At 40.0% G+C, this 16,023-nt stretch overlaps 2 protein-coding genes across 2 annotated transcripts; both read left to right on the forward strand.

The window, feature by feature from the left end:
* The first annotated feature begins 205 nt into the window (after window positions 1–205).
* gnb3b (guanine nucleotide binding protein (G protein), beta polypeptide 3b) lies at window positions 206–7,433 on the forward strand. The gene is made up of 8 exons (XM_085445369.1): window positions 206–274; window positions 1,958–2,103; window positions 2,706–2,769; window positions 3,584–3,740; window positions 3,849–3,915; window positions 4,846–5,047; window positions 5,196–5,412; window positions 6,439–7,433. The coding sequence occupies exons 1-8, from the start codon at window positions 206–208 to the stop codon at window positions 6,543–6,545; spliced, it is 1,029 nt and encodes a 342-aa protein (XP_085301495.1). The 3' UTR covers window positions 6,546–7,433.
* A 2,501-nt stretch (window positions 7,434–9,934) lies between these two features.
* Window positions 9,935–15,390, forward strand: tpi1a (triosephosphate isomerase 1a). Its single transcript, XM_085445078.1, has 7 exons — window positions 9,935–10,202; window positions 11,523–11,646; window positions 12,781–12,880; window positions 13,054–13,171; window positions 14,417–14,502; window positions 14,960–15,047; window positions 15,200–15,390. The coding sequence occupies exons 1-7, from the start codon at window positions 10,091–10,093 to the stop codon at window positions 15,316–15,318; spliced, it is 747 nt and encodes a 248-aa protein (XP_085301204.1). The 5' UTR covers window positions 9,935–10,090; the 3' UTR covers window positions 15,319–15,390.
* Window positions 15,391–16,023: the final 633 nt, after the last annotated feature.

Genomic DNA, 16,023 nt, shown 5'->3' on the forward strand with positions numbered 1-16,023 from the left:
TCCACTAACAGCATTAACATCTTTCACAATGAGCTGCAACAAACATCCAAACATTGCTGTCTGTGCAAATATGTCTAGTCCACACGTGGACTTCAGAATATTTTCCAAGTAAATAATTATATTTTTTTTTGTGTTTTTCCCCATTTCCTATTCCTCTCAGTGTCGCTTGGTTTTTCATCAGTAACATCAACAAACAACTCTCGCCATGGCAGCTGAGAAGGCTGAAATGGATGCACTGAAAAAGGAGTGTGATGGCCTCCGTGCACAGATTGAGGTGAGCGTTTCTTGTGGGAGGAAGTTCCAGGTGTTTTTATCTTCAACACCATAAAAACAATCCTGATTTCACCCCCGTGACACCATATTTTTCATATTATCTAGCGTGTATATTAATGTTATTGTATTTATTTAACACTAACCTCAAGTAATCAGTCTTTCTCCATCCGTCACGTGACAGATATGCATGTAATCTTTTAAGATAAGATAAGATAAGATAAGATAACTCTTTATTGTCATTGCACAGTCATACATAGTACAGTAGTACAATGAAATTGGAAAAACTGTCCTACGTCGGCACTACATATAACACAACACGACACGATATGACACATCACAACGTAACAAACAACACAACACAGTATATTAACTTAGTATAAAAAAGAAGAATAAGTGTATGTGTATTGCACACTGTTATTATTGCACATTAATTATTATTGCACCTTGTTATAAATATAAATATTATTGTTATCGTTTTAAACATTGTAAACTCCCCCTAAAAAGTCCAGGGAGGTATCCAGTCAGGTCAGCTATTTACATTGATCAGGGCTATTGCCCTGTTGTAAAAGCTGTCCTTGAGTCTATTTGTTCGGGACCTCAGCAGCCTGAACCTCCTGCCAGACGGCAGCAGCTTAAACACCCGGTGTCCTGGGTGTGTGCAGTCCCGTAGGATGCTGCGTGCCCTCTTGAGACAGCGAGTGCTGTACAGGTCCTTCAGGGAGGGAAGAGGATGTCCAATGATTTTTTGGGCCATGTTGATGACCCTCTGGAGTGCCTTTCTGTGTGCTGTGGTGCAGCTGGAGAACCACACACCGATGCAATATGTCAGCACACTTTCAATGGAGCAGCGGTAGAAGACGGTCAGCAGCTCCTTCTTCAGGTCCATTTTTCTGAGGATTCTCAGAAAGTGGAGACGCTGTTGGGCCTTCTTTAAGACCGCAGAGGTGTTAGAGCTCCATTGGAGGTCCATTGGAGGTCTTTTGATATTCAATTCAATTCAGTTTTATTTATATAGCGCCAAATCACAACAGCAGTCGCCTCGAGGCGCTTTATATTGTACAGTAGATACAGAGAAAAACCCAACAACCATTTGACCCCCTATGAGCAGCACTTTGGCAACAGTGGGAAGGAAAAACTTCCTTTTAACAGGAAGAAACTCAGCTCAGGGAGGGGCGGGGCCATCTGCTACGACTGATTGGGATGAGAGAAGGAAGACAGGATAAAGACATGCTGTGGAAGAGAGACAGAGGTTAATAACAGATATGATTCAATGCAGAGAGGTCTGTTAACACATAGACACATGTGTATATACATACATATCTGTCTGTCTGAGTCACTGTAAGTTCAAAACAACAGGAAAATGTTCAGGATGGCCTTAATAATCATATTTATTTAAACATGTTTCACTAGACAGGTAAAAACTAATAATTATAGAGGATGGACCCATGGTGCTTATATTACCCTTGTGAAGAGGTTTCTTTTGATTGCAGATCTTACTTACTCTTAGTTTTTCCTTTATAATTTGTGGAGGTTAATTCGCCTTAGTGGAGGACTTAGTGGACCTCCTTCCTTTTTCCTAATGCTAGAATTGCTGTGATGCCATCACAGAGGAAAGGAGTGAGGAAAAACACCGACTACACAGTTTTTCTTTTTCCAAACCTGTAATTCTCTGTGTGACCAATAGGCGGCCCGCAAAGCTGTGAATGACGGCAGCATGTCTGCAGCAGCATCAGGGGTGGACTCAGTGGGTCGGGTCCAGCTGAAGCTCAGGAAGACACTCAAGGGTCACCTGGCTAAAATCTATGCCATGCACTGGTCAGCTGACTCCAGGTGAGGATGAAAGGGTGGCACGTTTGTGTAAGAAAAGAGCAGCTCTGTAATCAAATTCAACAATAGGTTGTATATGAATACTCGTTTCATCCCTTTACTTTTTAAAAACCTCTATTTAATGCTTAAAAAACGTAATATGTAAATATAACATCGCCTGTTTGACAGTTTGAAGAAAACACTTGTAATATTAAAGAAATACTGAAATTACCTGATTTATTTGTATGTGCTGTAATGAAAATGAATGTGTGTCTTGAAGATTATAAACTGCTGATTTTTATCCATATTAATGTGTGTGTGTTTTTAATATGTTTGTGACTTTGACATCAGAATTTGCAGGATGCAAACATTAGTTGTGATAACAGCCAAACTATTTCGCATGTGAACAAACTTTAGATGCAGAAACGAGATAAACTCCAGCATACAGTCAATCCATGTGAATTTAAAAGGCACAATAGTTACTGCTACACGACATCTCTTTTCTAACAGCCACAGAAATATTCATCATTAGTGAGACATTATCTCACTGAGATGTTTTTTAAATCTTTAATTTAATGAAGATTGAAGTGCTCTTCAAACACAGTGACACTTCCTTTCTCTCACAGGCAGATGGTCAGTGCATCACAGGATGGAAAGCTGCTCGTCTGGGACTGTTTCACAGGGAACAAGGTAGGACTGCATGGGATATGTCATAATTAATCTGAATGTGCAGGCATGTTATTTGTGGAGTGCAATATATAATAGACCAAGTAAAACGAACCACACACAACCTGCAAAATAAGACAAAAACTGCATATTTACTCAATGAAACAATCAGTCATCAACTGCTAATTTCATTTAGTAAGTTAGTACTTTTTAGTTCATGTTCTTTTAGATATATCAACAATGACTAACACAAATGGATAATAACAGAAACTGAGAACAAGTGTTAAAAACAAAAGAAGAGAAGAACAAGGAGAAAATGTTCAATCTGAGCTTGGAGCTCAGTATTTATTTAGTACATCCCAACATAATTAGATTACCCAGTGAGCAGATTTCAGCAGTGAGCTAATTAGCCAATGGATGAGCAAGCTTCACAGTTTAAATTCATTTCTGAGCACCCTTCAAAGCACCCCTGTTTGAGGGTCAGTGCTTTACAGGAGTCCAGAAACAACTGGTCTGTTGTGATGAATCTTCACAAACATTTGTGAAAATCTCTTCATTTACATTTAGCATTTTGTGTGTTTTGACTCTACTTTGACTGTTCATCTGCTTTCCTGCGGTGACTCAGTGAACCTATTTCTAAAGCAGTAAACAAAGATTAATAGTGTCACGATAAGCTTGTTGTTGCTGTTGCAGTGGTTCCTCGCAGGCCTTTAGACCTGAGTGGAAGCACAGACAGCCAACAGGAACATCGTCTCCCCAGCCTTCAAACGCTGTCCATGCTTGTTAAACCGCAGAGCTGCAACCTCCTGGTTGTTTAAACTGAATTCCCTCTTCCCAGTTGGTTGCTGTTCCACTGAAGTCTGCTTGGGTGATGAGTGTCGCCTTCGCCCCTTCTGGTAACCTGGTGGCCAGCGGTGGTCTGGACAACATCTGCACAGTTTACAACATCAAGGCGGCCAGCCCCAAAACCCTCAGAGAGCTGGACGCACACACAGGTGAGGAGGGAGCTTCCTTTAAATGCCTTCAACTTACTTCACAGCATCAAAACCAATGAATGCATGCACAGCCAACCTGAGACGCTCGCAAAACTCTCTCTCGCCCAGGTTACCTGTCTTGCTGCCGTTTCCTTAGCGATAGTGAGATCTTGACAGCCTCCGGTGACACCACCTGGTGAGTTTAAAGTTTGTGTTTCTTAGTGTTTGATGTCAGTCATTTCTATCAACCCACCTAAAGTAGTGAACAAGGGAAAAAGAGCAGCTTTTAAATCAGTATCAAGGCTGTGCATTCTCCCATTAGCCTGAAGGTATTAAAAAAAACCATGACACTTGTTCACCAATCATGTGCTCTATGGTGTCTTCATATTACCACATACTATAGGCAATATTTCTAAAATGTAAAGGGGAAGTGCCTTAAACCTGCACTCTTTCTAATGACCAGTGGGGGGCGGAGCCAGTCGCTGCAAATTGCTGGCCCTCACGTAGCCTGGTTTTGTCCTGTTTTTCCTTCCCACTGTTGCCAAGTGTTTGTACATAGGGTGTCGTCTAATTGTTGGGGCTTTCTCTGCATTATTGTAGGGTCTTTGCCTTACGCTACAAAGCACCTCGAGGTGACTGTTGTGATTTGGTGCTATATAAATTAAATTAAGTTAAATTAAATTAAAAATAAGTCATATTTTATAAAAGTCTATAAGAAAACGACTGTAGTTGTCACTTCATTATGATCCCATGAAACTCTCGCAGTGTGTTTATTGACTAGAACATGTTGTATGGTTCAGAGAAAAATGGACATGTGCACACGGTGTCCTACAGGGCTCGGCCACCGTAGCTACCTGTGTGCATGCTGTGTATTTTATCAGGCAGATGTCTCTAAACAGTTAAGATGGAGATAACATTAATCTCAGATCATTGCTTGAAAATATGAATTAACAAATAAATTAATGTTATTTGTTCATTCATATTAACAAAGATACAAACGAACTTAGAGCTGTCATCAAGAAATTAGATTTGAGGTAAGCTAAAAAGACCTGAGACAGTTAATCAGAACGCCGTCTGGTCTAAAAACCTCTGATTTGTGTCTCTGTCTTCTTCCTCTCATCTTCAGCTGTCTGTGGGACCTGGAGACCGGCAAGCTGAAGGTCAACTTCACCAACCACATTGGGGACTGCATGTCGCTGGCTCTCTCCCCCGACATGAACACCTTCATCTCTGGAGCCTGTGACTCTCTGGCCAAGCTGTGGGATCTGAGGGAAGGCACCTGCAAGCAGACTTTCTCCGGACACACCAGCGACATTAACGCCATTGCTGTGAGGATATCCCAGAAACTCACGACACACACACACAAATCACACTATTTCTAGTCTATAGGGGGACAGTTGTGGTCTGAAGGCTGCCTTAGCAAAACTATTTCCTCTTGGTTTAAAACTCAAATGCTTCTTCTCGTCCCACTTGTAGTTCTTCCAAAGTGGTAATGCCATCATCACAGGCGCCGATGACTGCCAATGCAAGATGTACGACCTGCGCGCCGACCAGGAGGTGATTAGCTACCAGGACGCCAGCCTGAACGCCGGGGTCACATCTCTGGCTCTCTCCAGCTCAGGCCGCCTTATCTTTGCAGGTTACGATGACTTCAACTGCCACATCTGGGACTCACTGAAGGGAGAGAAAGTCGGTGAGCACAGTTTATTCAAAATTACTTAAATTTAAATATGTATATCTTGTGGATGGATGGATATCTTAATTTATAGACTTTTAAAAGGGAGCATAGGGAGTGACGTTTTCATTAACGTTGGTGCTCTTCCACATGTCACCTGTAGATGGTGCTGATGCACTATTTTTATGATCTCTTTGCTTCCAACGGAACAGTTCATTAATTTTTTTTCAAAAATGAATATTTTATTTCTTAAAAAAGAAAATACATTTATTTCCTTTGCTGTTTCCAATTCGTCTCCTAAATTTTTTCATTTACTCTCTTTCCTTGCCGTCATTTTTTTTCCTTCCCTTGCTTCCTCTCTTCCCGATGCTGTTTTCCCCTCTTTTTTCTTTTCCTTTCCTTTAATTAATCATTTCCACCATTTTCCCTTTGCTCTTTCTCCTTGTTCCCTTTCTTCTCTGCCATTCTTTTTCTATTTTTCTATTTTTGGTGTTGTTCTGACATGTTGTTCCATTTTGCTGTTTGCTTACACTCCACTCTACTTTCTACAGTCACTTCATGTTATTCCCTTTTTTTCCCCAATGTTCTTTCTTCTCGTCTTTAATTCTCCTTCCTTTATGTGCTTCACTCGCTCATCTTTTTCCTTTACTTCCCCTCTTTTCTTGTCTGCTTCCCACTCTTTTCTTTTCCATGTCCTCTCCTTGAATTTCTTCTTTTTCTTTCGTCACTTTCATATGATTTTTTCCCCTCCCTGATTTTTTTGGCCATTTGCTCTTCTTTGCTTTCCTCATATACTTTGTTCTTGTGATGTCTTATTTTTGTTCCACACTTTCTCCTCTGTTTGTACTTTCCACTCTTTTTGTTTTTCATTGACTCATCTTGTGCCTTCTGAGCATCTTTTTTCCTTTTCTTTACTCTCCTTTTAATTTCTCTGTCATAATTACTTTTATTCACTCATCTCCATTGCTTACAACCATGACCTCTTACTTTTCCTTCACTCCTTCTGCACTCTTTCATGTCTTTTATCTTGTTGTACAACACCAGGCGTGCTCTCCGGTCATGACAACAGGGTGAGCTGCACCGGCGTCCCTGATGACGGTATGGGCGTCTGCACAGGATCCTGGGACAGCTTCCTCAAACTGTGGAACTGAGGCGTCCCTGCAGAGAATAACGCCAGGAGACGAAGAAGAAACGGAGCAGGATGAGAGGAGAGGAAAATAGTGGCAGAGAAGTGAGGCTGGAGATTTGGTGCAGATATTTGACCTTCCTCTCTTTCTTTTTCCCGCTCTGCTTCTTCCTCATACATGTATGCAAATTTTAAAAGGTTGCGAATGAGTCATATTGTGCAAATGGCATCAGTTAAACAATGCACGATGCATCCCACTGCATGTACAAGAAAGCTTTACTGTGGATTTATTTGCTGAAAAAAGTCAATCTTAAAAAAAATAGATTATTAATCAAAACGGAGCGGAAAATAAGCTCTTATTGAAAATGATAAAAATCTCTAGATTTTCTGAAAATAACTGAATAAAGAACAGTAAATAATGAAAATATGAAGATAGAGCTACAGATTTATTTTTATTGTCTTCGAGGTCTTTGACCTTTTAAAAGAGCACTGCAATCATCTAGAAGAAAAAGACTGACATGTATATTTATTTATATTTTATAGATTAACACATTAGAAATGTCTATGTACAGAGTCTCTTTGTTGTATCTGATCTGTTTGCTTTTTTGGCTGCACATATTCTGAGTGTGTATTTGTATGGTTGAGCTGCTTTCTCGGGTCCCATATTACCACCAGCTGACTTTGATCCAAGATGGCTGCTTTCCCCACTTCACAGGTAAAAAAAACACTGATGGGCTCGTGGATGATGGTTTGAAGGTGGAACCTGGCTGTGAGAGTGGCTGTAAAACACTCCTGTAAGCTTTCTTTACTCCTCTGGCTTCAGCTGCATTTTGTTGTACTTTTAAACTTGAGCAGTTCCTCTGTACAAAAAAATACAAGATTTCTGTTGGAAATCTTTCTAATAAACATAGAATTATGCATTAAGACTATGTCAGAGTCTTTTTGTTTCAATGACAAGGTCTGACCTTTAGTTATGAGGGTTAGTTTTAATTTCTTACATTAACATGCACATACAGTCCTCCAGAATCTAGACTGGTCCCTGCAGCTGTTGCTCTCATCATCAGAGGGCAAAAATGCCTGGAGCGGAATCTCATTAGAGGTCAGCACACCTCAGTAATGTGAGTCATACCTGCAAACAGCAGCAGGGTAGACACAGAGATGCTGGTGCAGAAATGAAGCTCTACAGTGAACGAGGAGGTTTGAATTGTCTCCAGACAAAGTGCTGATGTTCTGCATCACATGTACTGGAATCAGAAAATAAGTTAAAGTATGTAACACTGATTTAAACAGAACTTTTCACTGATAAAAACTGCAAAGTGCTTCACAAAAATACAAGAAAAACACAAGTAGATTCATAACATAAAACATCAAATTAATTACAAGCTTGTAAAAGAGTCAGTGGAGTCTCTACAGCACAAAGACAATTTCTCAACTTTGACAGTGAAGCCAACGGCGACTTTTGACCTGATGACCTGTAAGCTCAATGAGGTTCCTCACGGTGACAGACATACCGAGGGAGTTTGACCATGTAGGACTGATAGGTTTGTAGCATAAACCTATTCGCTGGAACGTTAAGGACAATTTAATTACACAGCAAAGCAAGACACGAGTAGGCAAAGTTCTTTATGTTTCTCATGCACGGGAGAGAAGTGAACAAACGCCGTCCCTTCGCTTGACCCCAGTTGCTCTCATCTGCTCCCCCGTAACACTGCTCTTTTATTGAGGTTACATGAATATGCATAGCTGCATTAGCATACGATGTATACATACACACAAAGAGTACCTTGCCTGTGCGTTGTGTAAGTGTGTGTGTGTGTGGGGGGGGGGTCAGTGTGTGACCCCATAAAGACTTCCCTAAACCTGCTGGTCTGGAAGTCCAGCAGTTCATCTAAACAAAAGGCACTTAGACTAAAACTGACATATACGTTTATCCTACCATAAAACAATAAGAGAAGGTACGACCTCTCCCATGCTCCCAGGATGTGGGTGTGAATGCCAGAACACTCTGGAATGCACACAAAGCCTTTGCAGACTATTAAGGATCACACATCCTATCACTACACAATCGATTATACACCTCTAAGCATATATGGTTAAATATTTCTAAGCATAAATGACAATCAACAATATAAACCTAACAAGGACCCTAAAAGGAAAAACTAAAACTTTAAAGTAAATTCTAAAATGTACAGTCAACCAATGAAGACAACGACCTGATGGATGGATGACCATGATGAAGGCCACAGGCCGAAACAGCCTTGGTCAAATAATAAAGCTGTTCTTTATACTATAAGTGTTGCTGGAGCTTCAGACCCTTGTTCTTCTCTATGCACTTTGGGCGTCATTGAAGTTGTTCCAGAAAACCTCCATTCTCTTTCAGAAAATCAATGAAGAGAAGCTAAATTAAAAAATATATATATCATTCAAAAAGTTTAAAAAGCTCACAAAAAGACCACTGCTCACATTACTAAGAAGGTCCTGAGTTCAACTCGCCATCAGGCCAGGGTCTTTCAGTGTGAAGTTTGTGTGGGAACTCTCTGAGTACTCTGACTTCCTCCCATAGACCAAAGACTATTAGTGGGATTAGGCTAACTGGTCATTCTAAATTGCCCATAGGTGGGAATGTGAGTGTGAATGGTTGTCTGTCTCTATGTGTTAGCCCTGCCACAGACTGGCGACCTGTCCGGGGTGTATCCCGCCTCTCCCTGAATTGGACAAGCAGAAGAGAATGGATGGATTTAAGTTATTTAACAAACATAAACGTCATGTAAGGTACGAGTTTTCTGAATAGTCAAAAGTTTGGTACATAAAGGTACAATTTAGCAAAATGTATAATTTAGACAGAATATAATGTTACAGTAATGACTTGCTTGTGATTTTATGGTATTTTTGGCATGATTTTCACAATAAAAACATCCAATTTTTACATATTATGATTGTAAATTTGGAAAATATATTTTCAAGGTATTATAATTACTGTGAACTGAATCAATTAAATATTACTGACCAAAGTAAAATATTGATAACTTTAAAGGAGGTCTGATTATTCCAAGTTCCATCCATTTAAATCCTGTGTAAACGGTTTATTTTACATGATCATCATGCCCAAAGTGATTCACAATAACAATATTACTGAAAATATAAATAACAATAAAATTGTTATATTGTCAACACTCATGTTTGACTTTGTGTCTTTTGTCTCTTTTTATTGGAAAAAATAAAACTGAAAGTAGAGACAACCAGAGAACAGAAACAACGAACAAAAAATGCCACGAGAAGCTTAATGCAAAATCTTAACATTTCTGAGCGGTTTCCATGAGAATACCCCGTGAATGTACGTGTACTTTATACTTTTGCATCCATGGTGGGAAGGACAACTTCTGTACAGCAGGTGGAGGTAACGTCCCGTGAAGCTCTGCGACTGCCTTCATAATCCCACGCAGAAGAAGAAGGACGTTTGCCGGTGTTTGGAGCTGATATTTCTGGCATCACCTGACCTGCACACCGGCCGGACTCCAGATCGACCTCCAGCTCCTCTCCTCACCGGCTACCAGCTAATATTCGCCGGCCATGGCGCTTCGCAAGTTCTTCGTGGGTGGAAACTGGAAGATGAACGGGAACAAAGAGAGTCTTGGAGAGCTCATCAGCACCCTGAACACCGCCAGCCTGCACGACGAGACCGGTAACAGCCCCAGATTATTGCCGGGACCGCTGACTGACTGTGTGTGGCGGTTAGAGGGGATCAATAAAAGCGATTGTGATTGGTGACGTGGGAGGGGCTGACAGAGGAGGAGGGGGGGGGGGGATGCTGCTGATGCTTCACAGGTGACGCAGTGACATTGAAAGTCACGTGATCAGGAGGCGTCACATGAAGGCCTCATTCTCTCACTTCACTTTGAGGAATTAATTTTCTGCCTCTTCGTACTTTTCCCCATCAAATGGAACCTAAATCATGGTTTTTATTGCTGTGCTTGACAGCTGAGGTTAGTCCACTGAGTCTGTGAACAGTCCCTGTGTCTTCACACAGTTCACAGCTTGGGTTCCCTCCACCAGTCAGACATTTTTGAGGCTCATTTGTGTTTTCAGTTTGGTCGTTTTAGAGCGCCTGACTTAAAGTAGACAAAGAACCAAATACTGAACACCAAATCTTTGAATCAAGGATTTTTTTGTACTAATATGCTGTACTCTGACATAAAACTGTGTGATCCAGCAGTTTATTTACTTTTTACACACTGATGTTTTTTGTTGTTGTTGTTTTTTTGTTGCAAAACCAAAGTCTTTAGCCTGTCTTCACACACTCATTCATGCTCATGTAGGCTCAATTACTGAAGAACAAGCCTGCTGCATCACTGAACAACAACATATGCTTATGATAAGGGCTTGTACATAGGAGTGTGCAACTACTCAAATTTTATTCAAGGAGTTTTTAAAACCAGACAATTGAGATAAAGCACTTTTTAAAAATGAATTCTTTTCTTTTGCTTTCACGCAGTCCAGAACAGAACAGATACATATGCATGAAACGATGATTAAAACACACAGTTTCTCTGTGTTAAATAATTATTGACCAAAGTAACCGATTCTCTTTGCTATATTTAAGCAGCTCTGCATTAATTTATTTTCTCTTACAGTGTCTTCATGACTGTTTCTTAATGTCTTTAAAATGAGGCAGGCTGCTGGAGGCGGTTGGTGATGAAAGCAATCGTAATCTTCAGTTAGATGAAATCATTTCAGTCTCCAGCCAGAATCACAGTTTAGCTCTATGTCCATTTAACTGCCTCTCAGGGTCTCCGGATTGTTTCAAATGCAGTAGGTGTTTGTAAATGCAGAATTCAGGTTTTCCCTTCATTTATTCAGGTATAACAGTTGAAAACGATCAGAGCAAAGAAGCATTTACATCAACAATAATGCTCTTAGAGCTTTTACACTGGTTTAACTAATGAATAAAAGTAAAACTCAGACAATCATCACAGCAAACACCAGTCATTCTGTCTGATTTCAGAGGTGGTTTGTGCCGCTCCCTCCATCTACCTGGACTTTGCCCGATCCAATCTGGATCCCAGGATCTCCGTCGCAGCACAGAACTGCTACAAGGTGGCCAAGGGAGCGTTTACTGGAGAGATCAGGTATCTCTCCTAACTCAAATACTTTATATATAATGCTGTGCTCACAGGCATACCCACTCTGTGATCGGCCTTGGGGCGGATATTATTTAATAATAATAATAATAATAATAATAATGGATACTTTATTGATCCCCATGGGGAAATTACTTGTTTTTCTCTGCATTTGACCCATTCACTCAGTGAAGCAGTGGGCAGCCCACTAAGCAGGCGCCCGGGGAGCAGTGTGTAGGGACGGTACCTTGCTCAGGGGTACCTCAGTTAAGTGGATTCGAACCGCCGACCTTCCGATCATGGGGTGACCACTTTACCTACTGAGCTATCCCTGCCCCCAGGGATAGCTGTTATGTTGTACAGGTGCAAACACAGCATCTCCCATTTGCTGTCTCTCTTACACATACACAAACATGCACACACAAAATTTGTGTAAAAATAATATCAATAGAACCATTACAGTTTTTGATCAGCACCACGGACAGCGACCACAGCCAGAGGTTATTATTTAAGCTTGTGCTATAGACTCATAACATCAAGAAAGACAGCTGTAATGTCCATAAACATGGGGCAAAAGAGAGAATCCCATCAGCCACAGGTCCTCACAAACTGACGGGATGGATCACTGCATAACAAACACACTCATTAATAGAGTTTCTTATTCAACAATCAGTTCCAGTGGAGCAGCTTTTAAAGTCTCTCTCTCACATACAAAGTCCTGTTCTTGCTCCTGATTTTTCTCCTTCCTCCACCTTTTTGTTTTGCTTGCTGAGCATAATTTAAACTAGTTGCTCTATGAGACACTCACTGGAAAACAAATTAAATTGTTGACGTCAGCAAGTTTGTGCACATTTTGCACATATGAAAGGAAATAATTTGTTCTTTATTTTTGACTGCTAGTGTTAACTCTTTCACTGAACTAACACAGCTAATCCTTCAACATGTTTGGACTCTCTGCTCACATTGCCTTCATATTAAATAATTTTTTGCTCTTTAAAGAACTTATTTTAACATTGTACTCAACAAAAAACAAACCATCCCTAACAAAAAAAGGAACTTCAAGAGCCAAATTGCATTAAAATTTTTCACGTCAATATACGTAGAGTTGACATGGGCTGTCCTACATGTTTCCTCTCCCTCCAGCCCAGCCATGATCAGGGACTGCGGGGCAGACTGGGTGATCCTGGGACACTCGGAGCGCCGTCATGTGTTTGGGGAAAGTGACGAGCTGATTGGCCAGAAGGTGAGAATCACAGAACTTTCCAATTATCTGGATTTCAAGGGCACATTTCTTTGTAAGAGTTTGCACAACAGAATTTTGTATCAGCATAAAACAGGTTCATATGTTCATCTGATGCCACCACAGTGATGGCAGCTTGTTCGCGCAGGTAGACTCTGACTTTGTTGCCGTTTCAGGTGGCTCATGCTCTGGAGAACGATCTGGGTGTGATCGCCTGCATTGGTGAGAAGCTGGAGGAGCGAGAGGCAGGAACCACCGAAGAAGTCGTCTATGCTCAGACGCAGGTCATTGCAGGTAAATACAAGAGAAATATTAACATTTTTTCTATGTTTTTTTTTTTTTTTATTGTAGGCTTTCATGATCTGTTTTTTTTTTTAAGTTTTATTTTAGCTTTTCTGCTTTATATTATTTTTGCATCTTTTTTTATGGCTAAAACTTTGTTTTTACCTTTACAGGAAAAAAAATAAGTCATTCATTTCTCAAGTTTCTTATTCTAATGTTTTATTACTTTATTATTATTATTATTATTCATGATTATTGTTGCGCTATTATGTTTGTACTTTTTCTACATATATATGTAAAATTAAAATAATTAGTTATTTACTCAAATATTTCATTTAAACAAAGTTGTAATAACTAATAACGAGAGTCATTACATAATATTTTGAAGGAAAACGAGCAGTTTGAAATAAATCGGATGTATTTACACCTTTTTTGTACTATTATGTTCTTTAGATCAAAAGTTTGGTTATTTAATGGTTCAAATGTTTCTCTGATTATGAATAATGACAAAAAAACTGTTACAGAAACATAAAAGTGAACTGCTGGATTCTACTCTGTTTTTATTCTGTGCATAAAGATAGAAAAACGAGTTCCTTTTGCTTCTGGATTTGTTCTGTCTGCACTGAGGCTTTACAAGACCTGATTGATGATCTTTTCCCTGGTTCCATCTTGGCCTCCTGTATTCTGCTTCTGTACTGAAAGTAGGCCACGTACTGATTTAAAATGTAAATAGGTCAGTGGTCTCTGCCTTCAACAGACACAGCTGCCTCTGTTAAAGCAGGCTTTGCAGCTTTAAAGCCAACAAAGGTGGAGAACTGATGGCAGCTTGCAGCCGTGGTCTGCTTTTAGGATGTTGCCTGATCAGAAAGGACCTTTTGAGTTTGCATACTAAGGTTTGCTTATTCTTTCTGAAAGGTAGGAAAACCTTTTAAAGAAGAAACACACCAGACAGATTTGTTTTTGAAGAAATGATAACCATGTTAATTATTAAGGTAGAGGTCAGGCATAATCCTGTTTTATGGCATTGTGATGTATGTGAAATGTGGCCTCTCGGCTGATAAACTGTTGTCTTTTCCACCATTATCCTTCCATATTCTTTATACAGACTTTGCAGGTCTTTAACATGATATTGCTGCAGCCCAAATGACTGGCTGCAGGTGGCAGCTGATAAAGCACCTTGAGAATGGATTGTAGATGCGGGTCTGCGATCACACCGTTACTTATCGGTGTTTATGCCTGAATGATGTTTGGTTGCAGAGAATGTAAAAGACTGGGGGAATGTCGTGCTGGCATATGAACCTGTTTGGGCCATCGGCACAGGAAAGACAGCCACACCTGAGCAGGTAATACCGCAGCCACATAACTACAAGGCCCATAAGTGAGCACATAAATAATCATAACTTCTCACATTACATCCAGTCCAGTGGGATGTTTAGCCCTATTTCCAATTTTTATCTTTGTCATGTTTTAATATCTAGTTTTACATAACTGCACACACGGGCAAATCGGCTGCACACGTGACATAATTGTTATATGATTTAAGTCTGTGCTCCGTGGAAATGAATCCTGGGAGTTGATTTTGAAGATGTGACTGTTTAATGATTCTGTTCATGAACACAAACTCATTTTTTTCTAGTCTTTTTAGTTTTGCAGTCACATGTGAAAAAGAGAGTTTACACAGGGTATGAAGTATTTTCTGTATGACTTCATCAGTCTCTCATGTTATTGTGCATCGCTTCAATTCATTGAGGTTTGGAGCATTCATTTATGCATAGGTCTCATTTTAATCAATGCATGCAGGCTCAGGAGGTCCACGAGAAGCTGAGGGCGTGGCTCAGAGCAAATGTCTCCGATGATGTGGCCGACTCTGTACGCATCATCTACGGAGGTCAGTGAGCATAACTAAAGCAAACTTTACAGTAGGATTGTGTTAGGTTCAATGATGGTGCAACAATTTCATATACATGAAATAATGGTGTTATTAACATGTACAACCTCTGCAGACGTCACAGGTCGGTTTAATTTTGCTACTCTCTCCAGGTTCGGTCACAGGAGCAAACTGCAGAGAGCTGGCGTCTCAGGGCGATGTGGATGGCTTCCTGGTGGGCGGGGCCTCTCTGAAGCCAGAGTTTGTCGACATCATCAACGCACGTGCATAACAAATGCACAACTACTACAGCAGGATCGATGGAAAACACCCTGCCCTTTAGATCTGCACCGTGTATCACCTTGTTTCTGCAAACTGGGCTGACTGATCCAGTTAAACCAGAGGAGGTTTGCATTCATAAAACAAACCACATGTTGAATATTTAAACTACTAAATACCTTTAAGAAAAGATGTTTTTCACTCCATTCTTTATTTTCCTGACTTCAATAAATAAGGAAACTTTAGATAATTAAGATTAAAAACTGGAAATCCACTGAGGCATGTGATTCATGTGATCCATGTAAAGTTTCCTTTTAAATTCTTTATTTGCTGCTAAACTGAGGTGAACTTAGAGAATCAGGGGATCGGTCAGCCCAGGCTGCTTCATGTGTTTGACTTTATGTGTCTCACCTAACTGCACTAACTGATACTTTAGGTCTTTAACAAATAAAGTTTCAGACAGAATTTACTTGAAATGATAAAACAAAGATGTCTGCAGGTACTGAGCTGTGAGGAGTTGTGGTTTAACACTGACTGAAGAAATCAGGGAAATAAATGATGCAAGAAGTAAAAAGACAAAATAAATAAATGTGGAAAAAGTGTATTTTATTTTGTGGTTTACTGTCCTTTTCAAATGCTTTTAAAGAAACCTAAATGTGACTTATGAGCAGTTAAAACAAGTTAAAGCATTTTTCCTTTGCATTTATATTTTTTTAGA

The sequence above is a fragment of the Copadichromis virginalis genome, linkage group LG22, assembly GCF_057382275.1.
Source record: "Copadichromis virginalis isolate Kocher_CV1m ecotype Utaka linkage group LG22, C_Virginalis_male_GT1.1, whole genome shotgun sequence".
Classification (NCBI taxonomy): domain Eukaryota; kingdom Metazoa; phylum Chordata; class Actinopteri; order Cichliformes; family Cichlidae; genus Copadichromis; species Copadichromis virginalis.